The sequence below is a fragment of the Poecilia latipinna genome, unplaced genomic scaffold (genome assembly GCF_001443285.1).
Source record: "Poecilia latipinna isolate Pla-1442-1.1 unplaced genomic scaffold, P_latipinna-1.0 Scaffold671, whole genome shotgun sequence".
NCBI lineage: Eukaryota > Metazoa > Chordata > Actinopteri > Cyprinodontiformes > Poeciliidae > Poecilia > Poecilia latipinna.
In genome coordinates, this window is record NW_015113287.1 from 147,686 (window position 1) to 167,878 (window position 20,193).

General features: G+C 39.9%; 1 protein-coding gene and 1 long non-coding RNA gene across 4 annotated transcripts in view; one reads left to right on the forward strand and one right to left on the reverse strand.

Moving 5' to 3' along the window:
* Positions 1-20,193, forward strand: part of cntnap5a (contactin associated protein family member 5a) — a 165,455-nt gene that overhangs the window by 84,507 nt on the left and 60,755 nt on the right. For both annotated transcript variants that reach the window (XM_015044344.1, XM_015044345.1), the window contains exons 9-12: positions 3,611-3,754; positions 3,878-4,037; positions 13,352-13,458; positions 16,006-16,125. In XM_015044344.1, the coding sequence (XP_014899830.1) occupies positions 3,611-3,754; positions 3,878-4,037; positions 13,352-13,458; positions 16,006-16,125 (531 nt within the window). The remainder of the gene's footprint in view (positions 1-3,610; positions 3,755-3,877; positions 4,038-13,351; positions 13,459-16,005; positions 16,126-20,193) is intronic.
* LOC106954667 (uncharacterized) lies at positions 4,052-14,430 on the reverse strand. 2 transcript variants are annotated; one of them, XR_001426404.1, is made up of 4 exons: positions 14,396-14,430; positions 12,878-13,000; positions 4,761-4,876; positions 4,052-4,620 (listed from the first exon to the last, which is right to left on the reverse strand). It is a non-coding gene; the product is annotated as an uncharacterized LOC106954667 (long non-coding RNA). The 2 variants fall into 2 exon arrangements; XR_001426403.1 differs by lacking the exon at positions 14,396-14,430 and having other exon boundaries at positions 12,878-13,081.

Below are 20,193 nucleotides of genomic sequence, written 5' to 3' on the forward strand. Positions count from 1 at the left end.
TCTAGAGTAACTGAAAACAACTCCCAGGATGCATTTCTTCTAATCGTCTGTCCCTGTTGAGCTTACAGGCTGGAGGAAAAATAAATAAATAAAATAAATAAATAATACAGTGATTGGATCAGAACAGAGTTTCATCTGTAGAACTCTGCTCCTCCAGGCTGCAGCAACATGGAGCTGAAACCCACGTTTCTGAAACATCGGGGCACCAACGTGATAAAAAATTCATACTTATGCAAAGCACCACCCCGTGGTTCTGTACCATTATAAATAATAAGATGTTAACATTGTTTGGACTTGACAACAGCTTTAAACGTCAGTTTAGAACATGCTTTCCAAACGTCATTAACACATTTTTTCAGATTCAGCATGAGAAGAAGAAAAAGTTTAAATTCTTCTTGAATGCATATTGTATTTATTTATTGATATAACTGTGTAGTTACAGACTGGACACTATGAGGACTAGGAACTTAATAAGGAAAACAACTTTACAGTAGTTTATATTGGTGCAGTCTACTAAACCAGAGCACAGAGTTGCCTACAGTCAGTGAAATATGAAATGATTAAAAATATCACGTTTGTTGTCAGTCTTCATCAAAATGTCATCAACTAGTAAATCTGTGTTTCAATTTTATTTCATTTTTTCTGTCACCATGGTGAAAACAAGTGAAAGTCTGTAATCTAAACCGGAGCTTTCCTCCAGAGGATACAGCGACTGCTGAAAGACCCCGAAACCCTGATTTCAGGAGAACAGGGTCGATCAAACAGCATCGGAAAACTCTCAGAGATAAGCCCCGTGGTTTTCCCTGGACAGAGAACCGTAAAGTACAGACCTGTGCTGTTCATTAGTGGCTACTCGGGAGTTGTTGTGTGGGAGTGGGGCTTTGGGGAGGGAACGGATGCATCATTGTGCACACGGAATAATCTGACCAAAACGGTTTGAGAAACTGTAAATAGAACAATGTGACGCATGACTGTGGTCTAAAAAAACCAGTCACTCTGAATCGGGTGTGATAAAAGCTGCGGACAATAAACTCTCCAAGTGCTGCTTGTATGTGGATCAGCTGGAAGAATGGAAATGGTAGAAAGAGGAGAACAAGAACGCAGCATCAACATGAGAATCACAAGGCTGTCAAAGCAGCATTAGATGAGAACAGACTTGTGTTTGGTCGCCTCCGAGTATTTCACGTCGCTCGTCCAAATTCCTTTCCGTGTCAGTTAAATATCTTTGCGATAGTTTTTGTTTCCTAGATATTGCAAATTCTAGATCACTTTGGACATTTTACCCCTTCAGATGCAGTCTGAGCAGGATTGTCCGGAGCTTCTTATGCGTTTGGTGGCCAACAAGTTGTGTATAAACAGAGATCTGCTCTTCATTCTACATGAAGACGGTTGAATGGCAGACGAGAAAGAGCTACAGATTCATTTTCAGTTGTTTATGGGATGAGATTAGCAGTCTAAAAGATTTAGTTTGCTTTGGATTTTTTTTTTTTGTCTATTTGAGTTTGATAGCTGGTTTATTTTGCCATAAAACATATGAAAAAGTATTCATTTAGGTTATTCAGCAAAGCAGTGGATAAACATTTTTACATTATAGGGTTGAATTCACAAAACTGCGCTATTTGCTAAATTTTCTTGCCAATATTTTATCCACTTCATCTCCTCACTCCTACTTGCAGTGTTATTTTGTTTCGGCTTATTTTGAGAACAATAAAATTTACACAATTCATTATTTAACTTGCAGAAACATTTTTGCAGCTGTTCTGTATATCAATTGTTAGGGAAGATGAATTATAGCTCCTGTTAGCAAGCAGCAGGTTGCAATTTTACTGCGACCACCAGATTTCAGCAGAGGTATTTTTTTTTTTTTTAATGCAACCTGCTCGTCACGGACAGAATTGCTCATTTTAACTCATGTAGAATAAACCTCTATAGAAGCAGATCTTCCTCTGTAATCACAACCTGTATCTGCTTGAGAATTAAGCAGCTAGAGCAGATCTTAACACATAAAATTAGTTGAATTAATTTAGCTCCCTCTCCTCATTTCCATCCATATGTCTAAGAACCGGTTGTTTATGTGCCTTACTTTCTAGCTGTATGATCATTAGATTTGATGGTGGTGTTTATGGGTGTAGGTGTGTTTTAAACTGTAAAATCTATTAAATAAAATTTGAGTCTTGCCATTCACTGCTCTGTTTAGTGCGGCTCCAGCTTCCTACTTCAGGCTAAAAGTCCTGATGGCACAATCTATAAATATACTTGATGGCAGAGTTGGTCAGTGTTGTTTTTACAAGTAACAACAGAAAGTTTTTTTTTTTTTTTTTAATGCTTTTATGTCTTGAGAAGAGTGTAAAAATAAATGCAGTTGAAGATGTGGAGAGCACTGCGCTAACAAAGTCTGCATGTGGCGGTCGAGGCCCAGCCCAATTTAACTCCTGCTGTTCTACAGTTTGTTTATTGGTGAAAAATTGAGCCCAATAAAGAACAGAGCAAGCCAGCTTTCTGTTACCAACAGTGAAGGTACGGAATGCTGTGGGAATGCTTTGCTGCAGTGCTGGAGGCGCTGCATGCATCAAAGAGGAAAGCCATGGGAGTACAAAACATTTCTGAGAAAATGGTGGTACAAAGAGTGGAGAAAAGGGGGCACAGAACAAAAGATGACTGTATTAAAGTGAAATCTTTTTGAGAAAAAAAACAAAAGCCCAAGCTACTTTAGAAGAAAAACTATACAAGCTGCCATCAAACATGAAAGAGCAGGTTGGGAGGCGAGACCGCTCAGACAGGTGCATCAAGATTTTACGCCGCTGCAGCAAGATGTTTAGAAAATGTCACTGACGTTACAGACAAATATGCTACTGGGCTCTAACTTTGTTTCTGAGGTGGACCAGCACAAAAGTAAGGCGCATCCAAATGTTTGATCGCATGGCACAACAGTTTTACAGATTCACGGGCTTAAATTAGTCCTGTTAATGATTAATCAACAATGTGGCAAACAAAGATCTTTATTTGAATAAGACTTACTGACAGTAAAAAAGGTTTGAGATTCTGTGAGCTGGAATTTAAACATCTTGATAAATTAAATAAAACTTAACAAAATTAGAAATGCGAGTGTTTTAAGGGTTGAACATCTCAGTCTAAACATACAGTATGTGCTTTTTGATTGAATGACTTTGAGTCGAAATCTGCGAGAGTTTTCGTTTCCTTACATTTTGGGATATTTGCCGTGATTCAGTCACGCGGTCCGTATAGACACAAAAAAATGTTTCACAGAAAGTTTTCGGTGATGAACTGCTGCTCCTCTTGAAATCTGATTGGTCGCTCTGCCTGGCCACTCCCACCAAAGCTGCCGGTCACTTTGTTCGTGGTGCAGACATGAAGGGTAGCATTTCAGATTGGAACCTCCAGACTGAAGACCGATTGACACGACACGTTTTCCTCTTTTTTTTAACTTCAGATGTTCATTGCAATTTAAGTCTGCAGGGAATTTAGATAAAACTGCTAATTCGTTTTGCCACCCTTGTCCTGGACATAAGCTGGGATGTTTGTTGCTCTGTGTTGACAACATTTGCATCTGATCAGTATCTCTTGAAACTGATTATTCTCTGCTGTTTAGGTCGCAGAGTCAATGACGGATTGTGGCACGCGGTGAGTCTTGCCAGCAGGAGTCTGCAGATCACTCTGAGTGTGGATGGCGAGCCTTCGTCCGACGTCGAGCTCTGGGAGCCGGTGGAATCAAGAGGCAGCTTGTACTTTGGAGGTTAGTGAGTTCTCCCGGTGTGTCGCCTTGCTCTCGAAATTCCAACATTGTCACTTACAGTTTTCTGTGACTAAAGAGGAGTGAAACTAAAGGCTGTTTCTTTCTTGTGTCACTTTCGTCAAGGCTGTCCGCCCACAGAGTGTCACATCCAAGCTCCTGCCTTCCAGGGGTGCATGCAGCTTATATCCATCAACAATCACCTGGTGAATCTCAGCCATGTGCAGCAAGGATTGCTAGGAAATTATAATGAGCTCCAGTTTGACACATGCAATATGAAAGACAGGTAAAGTAGTCTGAGTTTCTTTTCTAGACTTTAATTAATTGTGAGGACAGTTCTCAGAGGGAGCAGACGAAAAACTTCCTCTCAATTGATGGCTGAATGTCAAACATTATCCAAGTTGGCAGCACAGAGTCATTCATGCCCCCAATGTTAATTTGTGGATGGCAGTGTGTTGTTTGCAGCAAAGCCTGAAAGTGGCTGACATTCTGTCCTGTAGAGACAAACAAGCTGACTGGATCTTCCAATTAAAGTGCAACAGAAACCCGGCTGCACCTTCTCTGGCAGAGGACTATGCTAACAAGCTGCTCCCCACTGTCCTGTGTGGCATGCTCTCCCTCATTATCCTGCACAGCTGTGGGCCCTGGCAGACCTACGAGCTCCATAAACGTCTGCATGCAGAGGGGAACGTTTCATAGGAGCGAGGCAAACATGCAAACTGCCACTTTCCCTTGTGCATGCCCTGGGGAGAATTACCCCTTTGTCGGATTTCAGACTACCTACTTTTTAGACCAGATTGTTCGCAGTTGGAAGATATGCAAACACACCGGAGATGCCAGTCTGTCATGTCAGTGCGTGAAGAGATGCACTGTAGGAAAAGACAGAATGATAGAGAGAGATGTTTTATTTTCCCAGGCTTAGCAAGACGGATGTTGTTTTTGGTCTTGTTTCTTCACAGCTAATGTACCATGGGATGAGAGAAAACAGAGTCAGGTTTGGTGCTCCTACCTGAAGCGTCAGCTGTGACTCTGAGGGGATTTCCTCTCTGGGGTATCTGCACAGTTTTCCTCTGAGCTGGAATGTTAGTGAATGACTGGTCCTTCAAATGAACAGCACCTGCAGCCCTGGGGAAAAAGGTAGCAAACGTAAATACTGGAAAGAAACTGAGGGGGGGAGAAAATTCCACAATGGTTGTTTAGACATAAACTCAGTTATTACAGTTCATGTTAAAGTGAAATTATACATGTAATAGGTGTATCGCATTATAACTTATTTAAATAACAGATTCATCAAATGTATTTATTTAACCCTTTAAATGACCTGAATTATGTTACTGTAGAATGCTCTATAAAATATTCTTTCTTACAGATGTTTTCAGATCAAACCAATTAAAGAAAATAATAAAAAATAAAACATGGTGGTAGTGGTGGTGTGATGGCTCTGGATGGCTTTGCTGTGAATTACAGTAATTATTGGAGCCAGGAATTATGCTCTCTGCAAAACAATCTTGCAGCAAAAATTTCCAGACATCTTTTTTTTTTTTTTACTTTCATTTATTTATTTTTTTTACCTTCTGATCAAAAACTGATTTCTGGAATCAGGACATGTGGCTTATGGAGAGGGACAACAATCCAAAACCCACTAGTGAAATCAGGTCTGAATGAATTTCACTTGGGGCCAAGTTAGTTTGGAAGCTTTTCTTTACCTGAATTATTCAAATCCTGATTTCTTGCTGTTATATTTATTTATTCTCTTTAATATTTAGTCTTTGATCCAAGGAATTCAGTAACTTCCAATTGAATGCTTGCAAAAACAATTCTATAGATCTGCTTGAAAACTCAGTAGCTTTAAGTCCATCCATCAGTGTCTGCCCTGGTTGTTGGTGAAGGATTGTGTTGGAGCTGGTGACTATCTCCAGCAGCCATTGGGAGAGAGGATGGATATACCCTATGCAGGTCACCAGTCCATCACAGGACAACACAGAGACACACAGGACAAACAGTCAAACACCCACAGGGCAATTTTTAACAAGACAGCTTAACCTGACTGTCATGTTTTGGAAAGAAGACCAGAGGAAACTCACACATCCATAAGGGAAACATGCAAACTCCATCCAGAAAGGCCAAAGACTCAAGTTCAGCAAAAGTCACAATATTTTTTCATCACCTTCATAGCTCATGTACCGAACGTAGCTGCATTTCCATTAACTATAGGATTATGCAAATTGAAATTATGAAAATAAATTTGCTTGATGGAGACGTGGCAATTTTCCATCAAGTCACATTTTCCATGAAACGCTTCTGCATTAAGACGAGCTGGTTTTTCCAGATCAGTTTAGCAAAATAATGTATTTTGCAAAAACTGCAACGGAAACACTTATTTCATGTCACGAGTGAGGTGATCAACGGCCGGACGTCACCACTGCCTTTTGGCAGTACACACGCTGTTTGCATTTAGTGCAGGTTGTCAGCACACTTTATTTTGGCATCATTTGCGATCACATGTTTCACTTTACTTCTAGTCAATCAAGTGCGGACCAAAATGTCCGTTCCCCCATTTCGGACCCTCAGTAGTGAGCTTGGAATGATGAAAAAAATGAACGCCTTGTCTGTTTCTTTCTTTCTGATGAATGAGCTCATGACACTCAGACGTCAGGCTGCAGCAGCCCTGACTCACTAGGAATGACCTTGTGAAGGGTAAAGAAGGCTGAGGATCTAAGCAGGAAACCCAGAATCGATTAACAAAATAATGTGCATAAACTATAATACAGTTTTGAAAGCTTTATAAATGAAACAGAATGAAATGTAAGATGTTGTTGGGATCAGATTGACAAGCGTGGAATTATTGGCGTCCATATTAAAAAAAAAAAAATTGCTTTTATTCAGAGTTAGTACTATAAGTTTGAGAAAATGCTAAACATCACCTGCTATGCCAACCTAAAAATCATTAATTATCTGCTTATTACAACAGAATGTATACAGCAACAACTGTGTTCATGCCAAGCTGCACAATGTTGTTCTTTATTAGATTCAATAAAAATTGTGAAATAAGGTTTTCCTTATGGCTTTACTTTAGTTGTGCTGCAAGCTAATTCCACAGCCTCATTAAATGCCTAATACGATGTTATTTGTCGACAGAAACCTTAAGTCGTTCGCTCTCAAGGGATCCCGAGCCATGATGAGATCGGACAAGGGAGAGTTGAGCCAGTAATTGTTTAAATCCACAGGGTAACCGTCGTTAAACCGAGAACCAATGAGCTTCTGAACAAAGTAGATTTCTTGACAATAAAAAGATGGAATATGTTTTAATGGGTTATACAGAACTGTATGAAAACAAAGACCTACTGCTACAAAATATTTGTGTTTTATATAAAGCTGAAATGGTAAGTTTGGAATCACAAATCGCCTTTTGTGAATACGGACTGAGGGGAAAAGATTTACTTGACTTGAATTTACTGCATTCCAGATAAATGGTTGGAATAATGGGTAAACTCTGACGGTGTTCAGATATAACGTTCTTCAAACTCCAAGACTGCTACTTTCAGATCCTTATTTTTGAAAGTCTGGAAATGAACTTAAAACCTTTAACATTTCTATCTTAAACTTTAGAATCGGCTCCTCGGCTCAGCAGATATACATGTCTAACATTTTACCAACTTTTTAATTCAAGTTAGGTCTAAATTTGCCGAGATTTACGTTATTTGACTGCTAAATCAATGTCCCAACAAAAAAACAACAACTTCTTTTTATTCAGCTTTACGCCTTAGGCTTGTACAGACCACAAAAAAAAAAAAAAAAACCTCCCACTCCTACTTGATTTCTTGCTCTGTTTCTGTCTGTAGCTATCTAACAAACTGAATAATCTGTTATTAAAATGTTATCGTGGAAGAAGAAGAAGAAGAAGAAGAACCTTGCATGAAACTCACTTCATTAGGATCGTTGCTGTCACACTTTGAACATCTGCACTTAAAGTTTTCAAAATACATTTTTAGAAGAAATATTACTCAAAATATATATAACCTCAATTCATTAAGAGAAGCACATCATGCAGATCAATTACTGATTATTTTAAGCCTTTGCTGTCCTTCTGTTAAGTGTGGAGATTTTCTGCTTACAGTTAATGAAAACGCTAACTTTGAGAATAAAATATTACATTGGACCAATTCAAAATACTTTTAATACAGAAATGTGGGCTTAATTAAAAAAAAAAGTATATTTGTTACCTGCTTGAAAGTTGTTATTTTCCAAAGGTTACTTTTAAAGGAAATCTGACAAATAAGTGTCATCAGACCCCATATTTTAATTTATCGAATATGACAAGATCAATGCAAATCAAATCGGCCGTAGCAGTTGGTGCTTGCACTGAGCCCGGTTCTGGTTCTGGTTCTGATTCTAGTTCTGGTTCTGCTGGGGTCCATAGTTGGTTCTAATTCACTCCATGTTACCACACAATGCATGGAAGTTCTCCTGGATGGCGTCACAGCACCTGAATAACTGGAGAGCAGAAGGAGAAAGTAGCAGCTGGAGTCTTAAAATGGGCAGATTGGGACTGAGGTGCATAACTACAGAAATAACTCAGGTTAACTCAAGCCAGTCTATCAGCTTTTTCAACCCTTTCATGCATGAATTATGATCCTTTGTGTCAGAATTTTTTTTTTTTTTTTCATTTTCTTAAGGCATAAAAAAGGCAGGAAAAAATTTGTAATAAAAAAATTCTTTTATTTATTTTTTTTTTAGGTGATCAATTGTAATTTTCTCCAAATACAAAGTTGTCATTTGAAAAATACATTAGTACTATTGTTCTTTAGGGGTTATGTGATGTCACTATATATATATATATATATATATATATATATATATATATATATATAATTTTTATTTTTTTTTATTTTTTACCTGCTACAGTCGTCCACAGGAGAAGGAGGGACCGGGTCGGCTGGCGTGCTCTTTTGTCTGTCGGACATATTGGATTTAACAAACATAATTTCTTGCATTTGTAGCTGATGGCCAGTAGTTGATGGTGTATTTTATGATGCATTAGTGTCCACTTCATAACATAAAAATCCATAAGAAGCACAAGAAAATGGCTTTCAGACAGCTGTCCACTGTAGTGGACAACTATGCATGACAGAAAGAAAAGGAAGTTTTAAGCCTGGTCTTAAAAGTAGACAGGCAGTCTGCCTCACACGCTAAAACTGGGCGCTGCTTCCACTGGAGAGGAGCCTGAGAACTAAAGGGTCTGCCTCCCATTCCACTTTTAGAAACTCTAGGACAGCAAAGTGTTCTGGAACAATCAGATCTCTGATTTATCATGGAGCTGATTATTGAGGGCCTTATGGGAGGAGGAGAATGTTAAATTATATTCTGGATTTAACAAGGAGCCAGTGAAGGGAAGCTTAAAAAAAAAAAAAAAAGGAAATATGAAATCTCTCTTTTTAATTCTCGTCACAACTCTAGCTGCAGCATTTTGGATAAGCACATTAGGCAGGTCTCCACATCACAAGTATATGGTTATTACAATAGGACTATGAGCAAAATTATCACCACAAATGACTTTTTGGAATGCAGTAATTGTTGACTATAAAACTCCAATTGCATTTATGATAATTTATTCAGCTAGTTAGATATAATTTCAGGCTACTTTTACTCAGCATGTGGAGGAGCCGGGCACCTCATGGTAACCCAGTATATTGTGTTTTTATGGCCAGGCTCGTTCAGCCTGTCCTCACTGTAGCACATCCAATCAGAAATAAGCAGACAAACACAGTGTATGCCTCTGAATTGAGAGTGCTCTGACCGGCTGCCACACTGTTCTTCGTCCTCTTCCAAGTGAATGAGAACTGGACGTTGTTTATGATCGACAGCTGAGCAAACTAAAACTCATCCAGCTGGCCGACGGCGCTGCTGCTTGGAAACAGTGAATGAATCTGAACTATTCATGGTCCTGGAAGGTTTTAGTTTAAAATTATTTCTATGTGACTAAGAAGTTTGCTTCTAAAACGGAAAAAAAAAAAAAAAACATCTGCAAGGTGGGCCTTCATTTTGGAAATAAAACTCTTTTAGATGATTTTAAAAAAACTTGCTTGACAAAAGTTATTTATAGCATTCACAATGCTCTTTGGGAATGTCTTCATATTCATTACAACAATCAAACCCTTCTTACGAAACCCCTCTCTGTCTTCTCAATCCCCCAGTCGGTCGTAGCAGCACTGAGCCAGGTTCTGGTTCTGATTCTAGTTCTGGTTCTGCTGGAGGTTTCTTCCTGTTAGTGGAAGGCATCAGTGCTGCAAGGCAATGACTCGATGCAACCTGCGGAGTTTCCTTAGACACAAACCTTATAATCCACTTTGACTAATTAATCGAGCCTACTGTACTGTTTGATTGTGTGACTGAATTGAATTTTTTTTTTTTTTTTGTAAAAATACCTTGAGGTGACATTTGTTGGCACAATATAAATAAACGGAGCTGAACTGAATGTAACACATAACCATCTTGCTGCATGTTTCTTTGCCATCACCCTAATCTTTACCTGCCTCTACAAATTATCATTAGATTCACATTAGTTGCTCCAAAACATTGACATGTTTGTTCCACGTCAGAACAAACATGTCAATCAAAGTTCTACACAGACATGTCCACGCTTTACAGGTAAAGTGAATCAGGTAATCAATCATGTGACTTCTGAAGCAGTCAGAAAATTAATTTAGCCAAACTGGAAACCAGTCGCTTCAAAAGTTGCAGTTCGTCACCTTTGATATGAAACACACCAGAAATTGGATTCTGTAATTACAGAGGATGGTTCAACGTCACATCTAGCTTCCAAATCTGCTCCTCCGTTTTACATCATCCCCTGAACATGCAAAGATTTCAGTCAGTTAAACGTTGCGTACCCGTGATTAAAGAGCCTGTTACGTGGCGAAAGTTGTGATTTAAGGAAAGTGTAGGATGTCGTCAGGAGACCAGTGAGGAACCCAATCACTGCTGCAAAACGAAATCTTTTGGCATTAAGCAGGTGTCTGAGTCTGGCTTTGTTTCTCATTTATCCGTCTGCACATGGCTGAATGAGCACCCTGCTGCTTCTCTCCAATGGTGTGCAGCAGCAGTCTGTGCTCACTCGCATCAGTCTGTCCTTCTTCAGGTTCTAAAGGTAAAAAGTCCTTTTTTTTTTAATCCAGACCTTTTACTGATTCAGGACTGTGACTTTACTTTCATTTTTTTTTTCTTCGATTCATTCATTCATGCATGTGTGTGAAATCCTTGAATCTCCTGTGGCAAACATTCAGGGTTGCCCGTATTTGTTCAAACTGTCGCCCTGTTGTGACAGTATATTATGAGACAGATAATCTGTGAAAAGACGGAGGTGCTCCTCCTCCTCGCTGGACCACTTATACTCCGCTCTGCGTCAGAAACAACCAATCAGAGGCTGGAGGCTGGTCTCAGCGCTGTCGGTCAACATTGTTTGGCATTTTTTGTCTCAAACATATGTTTTTTTTTGTTGTTGTTGTTTGTTTTTTCCTGACTTCGCAATGAGAACATCACATTTTTTCATCAAGAACATATGCTTTTAATCATGCCTGTCGTCGTCCCTGCTTTTGCAAATTTGTCAGATTCATTAGAAAATGTCCCATTGTTTCTTGCAAATGTGTGGAATTTCTTGAAGAGTTTTTTGACAGTAATTTACTAAATATATCCCTAATACTCTGTTGGATTAGCAGACTGTGTTTGCACACTACAGGAACATGTTCATATAACGTTATTGTAGAGTAGCATATCAGTGACACATCTGATTGAAATGTCTAAAGAGTTTCATTCTGCAGTCGTTCCTGCGTCAGCAGCCATTTTGGATTTTAAGTATAATCTGCTATTTTAACACTATTGATCAAATAATATGAGGTGGAAAAAAAAAGGACTACCTTCTGCACACAAAGCAGGAATATGCTTGTGTGTTGCTCACTCTGACGTCCTGATGCTTTTTTGGGTCGCCTGACTTTTGTTTAGAGACATAAACGGCACTGGATTTTGAATCTCGTTTTTCAAAAATATTTTGAAAAACGTTCAAGAAAAAACAAGGCAAAAAAAAAAAAATGGTTTTAAACTTTTGACCAAATCCACTGCACCAGAAATGTTGCATCCATTTTAATCACAGCTGCACCAGGAGGCCTCTTCAGTGATTGTGCCGTGCTCAGCAACATTCTCAAAATGGCAGCGGGTTGCATTTTAATAACAGATGCAGCCTGGTGGTCCCGGCACACAAGACCTTCAGGCTGACGAGGGATTAATCTTAAAAAATGTTAATAGTTTTTCAAACAAATGAGAGCACAAATACGTTCCAGTGTGTGTGTGTGTGTGAGCAGAGCAGCAGGCTAACGACAGCAAAGCAGAGGCTGTTTTTTTTTTTTTTGTTTTTCTGTTGCCTCGTGTCTTTGCAACCTTCTGTGCCGCTGTGAGGACATGACATGTGAGAGTGATTACATCCCTGATATTAGCTGTCATTTCTCTTCTGTGGCCTACTTAATGACCCCTGAGTGCATGAGGAAAATTAACTTTTATCAGAGCTAATCTGCGCTTCTCTGAGTCTAATTACACCTCGGTTTACAGCTAGCGTGTGCTTAAGTGTGCTGCCTGCTGTAATTTTACGTCCTGTAAGGGCAGCCGCGGACATAGCAACAGAAAATAGCTTGATGGTAATTAAAGCGATTGTTGCAACCCTATCCATGTTGCGGCTGGCCCACTGTGCTGCAGTTAATAGGTGAGAGATAAAGTGTATGAAATTATAGATGCATGCTTGAAAGGCTGGCAATTATGTGAAACTCAAGGAGGCTCGAGGAAGGGACTATTAATCAGAAGAGTGCGGTGTAAATTTTTCTGCGGCAAAAATCCCATTAACAGGCATTCTTTGAAGGTGACAGTGATGCTTTTGTGCTCAGAGAAATCAGCTTTTTTTTTTTTTTTTTTTCAAATTTCAAGGAGGCTGCGGGACCCGACACTCTTCACTCGTTTGGGATTTTTAATTTCAGCTCGCAAAACATGAGTCATCAGCAAATTAACTTTGGGATATGTTCCAAGGCTCATATTCGTAGCAACAAAGGAGACAATAAAGAGGCGAATGACATGGATTTTTCTTACCTGTCAGGCAGAGTGCTTCAGTGGCCCGTGCTTCATTGTGTTGTCTGAAACAAACACCTGACAAAGTCGCTTTCAGGTGAATCGTAATCAGTTAGAGCTGATCCCTTCCCCAAAGCATGAAGGCTGGGCAAACAAAGATCAAAGCGAATTAGGAGGAACCTGGAGATTTTTCAATTAGTCAGCTCAAAAGATGTATATAATTACCAACTAGTCTGATAATCAATTAATTACAAGCAATAAAGCCAAGCTTTCTGCGGCTGCAGTTTTAAATGTGATAATTGAAGCTTCTTTGTTTTTGTTTTTTTTTATGGCATGCTAATTAAGATTTCTCTTCATTTTCAGGACTAATTAGGCAAAAACAAGGTCTCATTAGGATTGTATTTTTTTTTTTTCTTGTGCTCTGAAGAGCTGTGAAGTGAGTTGTGGGGTGAGTTTTGGTGCATTAAAGGTGTGGCGCCGCTCCTGTTTCCCCAGGTGCCTGCCCAACCTCTGCGAACACGGCGCCCGCTGCTCCCAGACGTGGAGCTCGTTCTCCTGCGACTGTTCGGGAACCGGATACTCCGGAGCCACGTGTCACAACTGTGAGCACTTTCATGTTTTCAGCACCGTCTCAAAGCCGCCATTTCACCCCACGCCCCCTCCCCTCTCGCTCCGGGTCTGCCTCCCTCACATTCAATTCGGTGCACACATCCACCTGCCTGTCTCACCTGGAGCTTTCCTCGCTTTGTGGAGCTGAGAGGCGAAGCAGAAAGTTGTCCTGTTTCAGCTTGACATGACCTCACAATCGCTATCTGCACTTTTTTTTTTTCCCCCCCTGCTCCATCCTTAAATAGCTCCCCACTTCAGACTGGCTGTGATTGTAGGAGTTTTTCCTTCCAGGTGTCATTTTTGACGTTGCCTTGATATATGCAGTGGAGTGTTGTTGGAGAGAGTGTGGATCCCCCCCCCCCACCCGCTCCCCTCCCTGCACCTCCATCCCCTGCCCCAGAATGTTGATATCTTGTTTGTATGCAGACAGACAGTTATGGAGGAAACACGGCAGATAAGAGCATCTGCTGCAGTAAAAATAGTTCCTTTCATCAAATTCAGCTTTTCCGTCTGCAAGTCAAAGCTGCAGCCTGGAAACCAGTGTGCTTTAAACAGACCACCACTTGGTTTTTAGGGGAATGATTTATTATCAGTCTGTTGAGTTTGTCTCTTAATCCAACTGAAATCTGAAGCAGCCAGGCAGCTAACCAGCCTTAGCAGTCAGTAACGTTTTTTTGATTTCCCTCTCGTTCATTGATTACTTTTCTAAAACATGACTCTGCTGAGCCACCATAGAACTGCTTCATGCTCTCGCACGCGTCTCACCCAATCACTAATTTTCACTGGAAAATTCTAGGTGCTAATCTCCACAACACCAAAGTGGGCATCCAGGAGGTTCATTTATTTATTAGTAGTAATTAATAGCTCTTCAATACACTTCAAACTATTGTGGGCTGGGAAGGCAAAAAGAAGAATTTAGATTGTTCTTACCTCTTGCATTGGTTTAGTGACATTGGCATGTGTTTACATTTATAGATAATGATTAACAGGATAACCAGAGTCTGGAAAAAAACATGGAATGTGAAGGTGGGATCTGAAAACATGGGAAAACAAATTAGTATATTGTTTTAACAGATTTTGTTTCCCAATTCTATCATGTAATCTATTTCATTTCATTTGCCCTAACTATCTATAAATATATAAATATTTCAGTGCTAGAAGTGTCATAATTGGCTAAGATGAAAACATAAAAGTAATAAATGCATGTGTGTTTTAAGTCTGTAAAATAAGCCTCGGGGTTAAATAAAGAAACCACAAATAAATTGCGCTCAACATCAGCACAATTAGAAAAGATTGGCTTCTGACTTTGTTCCTCGGTGCTAAAATCAGAAAATATGATTAGCTGGGAAAGCAGAAGCGTCTTTAACCCAGAGCAGACGTCCCAGTATGGAGAAGCCGCATGAAATATGATTCTGATCTTGCCATTTTTCTTTCCCATGACCATGATAGAGGTTGTACCCAACTCTACCGTGAAACACAGAGCCATTTTTTTTTTCTGCGAGCCGTTCACTGCAGCATTGTCAGGGTCAACTAAAAACATGAATAACTCAACTGGAGGCCTAATTTTTCAGCTGGTCTGCCATGCTTACTGGCCCCATGTCTCACTGTGAGGAGCCTCTATGACGAAACTAAAAGGATCAGAGCCACAATACTTGTGTTTTACACCAAGGCTTTTTATGTAGAGAGCGTCCCGCGTCCAGATTAAAGCTCCATGAGGAGCGTCACATTTTAGACCATTGAATGACCACTGGTCTTCTCTTTTCGTTCTTACTTCTGAACTATTGTCGTTGTGTAATTCTCTACTCATGTTTAGAGTTATTTGTTGGTCTTAAACATTTGTTCTTGTTTGTCTCCACTTTAATGTACCTAGATATTTTCAGAGTTCCAAAAATTCAAAGGTTCAGAAGTCTTTCATTGTGATTGAGCGAACAGCACAAGATTCAGAATGCATCGCAATACAATAAGCATAAAATCACGATGAAAGGGAACAATTACTCCTCTTTTATCAGACACCAATCTAACTGAACACCAACCGAAGCTAAAAGAAAACCAAGAATATCATTAGCTGTACAAAGAAATTCTGTCTTCAAAAAAGTTCAAGGGGTCTGAATACTTTTGAAAGTCACCAATCAATCCTGATTTCATTAAAAGATAACGCGCTGGTGCTCTCTTGATTGCTGTGGATGATAACCGGCTCCTAATTAGTCATCGCGTGTTTTGATAACTAGCAGTGGACGACGGTCTGTGTTCCACGACTTGGCCGGCTGCAGCCCATAAATGTGACCCGACCCCTTCACAAAGAAATACATTCCTGTCCTGCCTGTCAGGTCAGTTTGAAAGCAGTTTCAGCAGAAGTCGGCACTGGATCCTATAGATTGACCAGAAAGCTTCTTGAGAGCTCAGAGCCCAATCAGTCGAGCGCATTGTATAAATACAGACAGAGCTTGTGTGTTTGTGACTCATACGGTTCAGACTGAGGAGGGAGTGGGCTGATTCCCGGAGAAATAACTATTTCTGTTCCGCTGTTCTGCTTCTTCCAGCTATCCACGAGTCGTCCTGCGAGGCCTACAAGCTGAGCGGCAGCTCCTCAGGCTTCTACTTCATCGATCCAGATGGGAGTGGTCCCCTGGGGCCCACACAGGTATACTGCAACATGACAGGTGAGATCATGGTAGCTCTTGTCTTGCTACGTACGCATTGTTCACACGGAGAAAAGGTTAAAAAAAAAAAACCCTCAAAGAGGGCAGGAAAGATAAGAGCATCTCCTGGTAGAAACCTGCATTTGTCTTCTGTTGCTTTTTATCTTTTCCTGCCATCTAAACTCTTCAGGTTGTCGTGGCTTAAAGATTAATTAATCAGCTTATCTTGGTCTGCATCCAATAATGTAAGCTTGCTTCTGTTAAAAGGGCATCTTGTCCAGTCAAGTGTCACTAAGGGTAACCGTGCAGAAAAAAAGGTTACAGTTGAAAGTGTGACTGAACTGACCTTAAAATGACCCGTTATGAATCCGTGTCATAAAAAAAAACCCAACTGAGCTGTATTAATTACAAAGTACTTCTCTTTGAAATCTTGACTTTACCCAATACTGTTGCTCAGGGAAAAATAAGCACCACATCTTAGTGACAGCGTGGGTCTCCTCTGGTTTCTTGGTTCCAAACTACACATGGTTATTCTCTCTACGCGTCAGCCTGGATTTGGTAGGTTGAAGAAAAAAAAAAAAAAGCGGCATGTTATTGTTTAGTTATGTGGAATTATTGGCAAGTCATTTGAAAAATGAACTGAGTTGTGGTAGTGGGACTAAAACTTGTTCAAACCTTCTTCTACCCGTGTTTGGTTTTTGTCGCCCCGACTGCTTTCGGTGTTCTGACCTTGTGGATCCACTTCTGTTTCTAGCACTTTTAGAAGTTTGAACATTTTACTTTGTGATCCCATCAACCAAATGATGTAATCCCTTTAATGGTCTCTGCATATATAGCATATTGTGCTTTTTTTTTCTTCCATATTTTGTCTTGTTATGTCCCACAGAGTTCAAGATATTTAATTGTGATTTTATGTGAAAGACCAACACAAAGCAGAACAAGTGGAGATAAAATCTAGCGGAGTTTTCTAAATGATTTAAAGTGCGAAAGCCACATCAGTGTAGAAAGAAATAGTTGTTTTTATCTGCATTTATCAAAGCAAAGTCATGTAAAAAGGATTTACACTCTCTTCAGGGGTTAGTTGAATTTTTTTTTCATGCATAAAACAGCAATCAAACCATTTTTATAATAGATGCGCAGGAGTTTCCAGATGTCCTCTGGCATTTTGATATTTTGTCTTTATTGATGAGCTCCAGGTCTCTGAGGATGAAAGGCTCCTGTTGCCATCAGTGTAGCCTAACCTTTGCTGCCTCCACTGACTGACTTCGGCTCAGGCTGTTAATAAGAAACATGTTTGAAAACCTAGAAGACGAATGAAATTAATATAATCTAAAATGTTCAGGCGTATGAATAATTTGGGCCTTAACTGATGGCGCACAGCTACAGACAGACATTTTTGCCCGTTGCTCTGTAACCAATGGCTGTCTCCGTCAGACTGAATGGAGAGTGAACATTATCATCTCTGGCAAAGTCTCAGATGATAAAGGAAGATGAAAGTGAACCTGGAGTCTTAAATCTTTGTCTCGGAAACACAGTCTTACAGGAACGCTCCAACTGTAGCGTGTGGGGTTTGCAGCTAATAGTTGTTATTTCAACATTTTCCCACCTGATTTGCGGTTCTTCAAAAATAACCAAGAATCACCTGAGTGAAGTTGCCACCCCCCAAAAACGCTATCCATTTAAACAACATTTCTAGAGGTCATGAAAGGTCAACCAGCCCCCGCTCATCATAAAAGTGGGGGGGCCCGGTTGACCTTTTGACCTTTAACCTTTCATTAATATCTTCAAAGCCAAAGCGCAAATGCAGTGCAAACGTCTGACACCAATTTTGTCTGATTTGAAGAGGATGGGAGGGGTGAGGGGGGGGGGGGGGATACCTTCACTCAGGTCAGCGAAACTCTTGGCAGCTTCTGTTATCACTGATCTTGATCAGTCTGTCAGTATAGATGGATGCTAATCTTGATAGATTTATAGGTTTGGCCAACTCTTTGTTGAGAAGAGGTCTGTGAGATTGGCATATTGAAATATTTTGTTATAGTCTAAACCTGTTTTAAAATTCTCCCCAAGCCCCTCTCTCTGAGCTGTCTGCTGTCTTCCTTCATTATCATGATGCTGTCGCTTCTGTTTAAAACATGAAATCCAGTTACTAAACTGGTTAGTCGTGAAGGCACATTGTTTCACTGGGAGTAATTGAAGGAGGTAGCATCAAAGGGGGATGAAATGCAAATAATATCCTGAATTGTATCTGTGCAATTCTCGAAAACCACGTCGTTGTTGTTTCTTCCACCTCACGATTGTTCACCACGTCATGTTGGCAAAACATAGAGCAGCAAGTTTGTGCTACTGCTGTCAAAAATTATGAAAAGTTTTAAGGGATATGAATACTTTTCCACAGCATCAAACATCATCTGGAGCTGTGACAGATGACAGACAGGGAAGCGCCTGTCCGTGGGACACACAGGACAGAATAGTGAGTCTGGTTCTGACACTGTGGTGACATTATTCATCACTTGACTGTCACAGCTTCCCCAGCTGCTTTGTCCTCTGCAAGGTTAATGCACTGATGATGTCATCACAGGAAGAGCGTTATCACACACTTTGTGCTTCCAGTCGTCTCCTTATGAGTCAGAATCAGCCGACAGCAGATATGCCTCAACTTGACCTCAATTAAGAAATCCATTATGCATGTAAATAGCTATAAGCCATACAACCTGATGGGAATAATTGCGAGAGGAGAGGGATTTTCTCTAAAGCAGAGCAAACACCGAATCCAAATAATGAGGTGGTCTGTAGTGGGAGCAGGACACAATCCGTATCGGCTTTTTTATCAGACAAACTTTCCATTTGCATCCACGTGTGCAGAGTTTTTGTCACAGTGAGTCAAAGGGAATAAGTCTGCTGTCCAGTTGCTGTTCTAAAGGTTATTTTCAAGGGATTAGATGTTTTGTAGATTGGGGACAAAGAAGGTGGTCCGATTGTTGCCTGGAAACGGGTATTCATTTGCTTTTCAGTGATGTAAAGCAACAGATTTGTGAAATGTCACCGTCAACACTAACAGCTCAGCCACGACACTCCACAGACTCCAGATTCTAAAAACTTTGCGGCGATTACAACACACTGAGCCATAATGATACAATGATAAAGGTTCAAATGAAAACAGCTGCATATTGCTAACAGTTTGGTAGATGTTTGTTCAGGTTTGTGTGTGTGTGTGTTTTTTACTGCTGCAGAAAAAAAAGTGTGAATAAGCATCACTTGAATGCAAATAAAATTAGATGTTTATGTAAACTATGCAAAAGTGCACAAAACCTTTTATTCCTCACTGTCTGATAATAAATTCAGGCTTAAATGTTCTTGTCCTAACATGATACCTGTGTGCTAAATGTCAGAACAATGAGTGGGAGAATTCTTTTAAACAGTTTGGGAAAGTCTGGATGATGATGTCATGGCGTTGTAAGCTTCTGATAGGTTGGCTCACAACATTTGAATTAATTTCAGGCATACCAGTGAGTGTGTTCTAAGGCCCCGTCACTGCTGCCTAGTGTGACGGCAAGAAACAGTTGAAGGAAGTCAGAAAAGAAATCAGGAATTGGACCGCTACTGGTGCGGTTCATCCTTTGGTGAGGTCTGCAGATGACTGAAAGGGCTAAGTTGGTAACACTTTATTTGAAGGGGGGTGAATAAGACTGTCATGACACTGTCATAAACATGTCATAACACCTGTCATGAACATGAATAAGCCTTCATGAATATTTATGACTGTTGTCATAAAGCATAATTTGGTAAATTATGACACTTTTAATACAAAGTTGACATTATTCAAAATGTCTTTATGACAACTTGACATTAACCGATAAATCATTACTGATATAAATTTGGGTAACACTTTATTTGAAGGGGGGTGAATAAGACTGTCATGACACTTTCATAAACATGACATAACACCTGTCATGAACATGAATAAGCCTTCATGAATATTTATGACTGTTGTCATAAAGCATAATTTGGTAAATTATGACACTTTTAATACAATGTTGACATTATTCAAAATGTCTTTATGACAACTTGACATTAACCGATAAATCATTA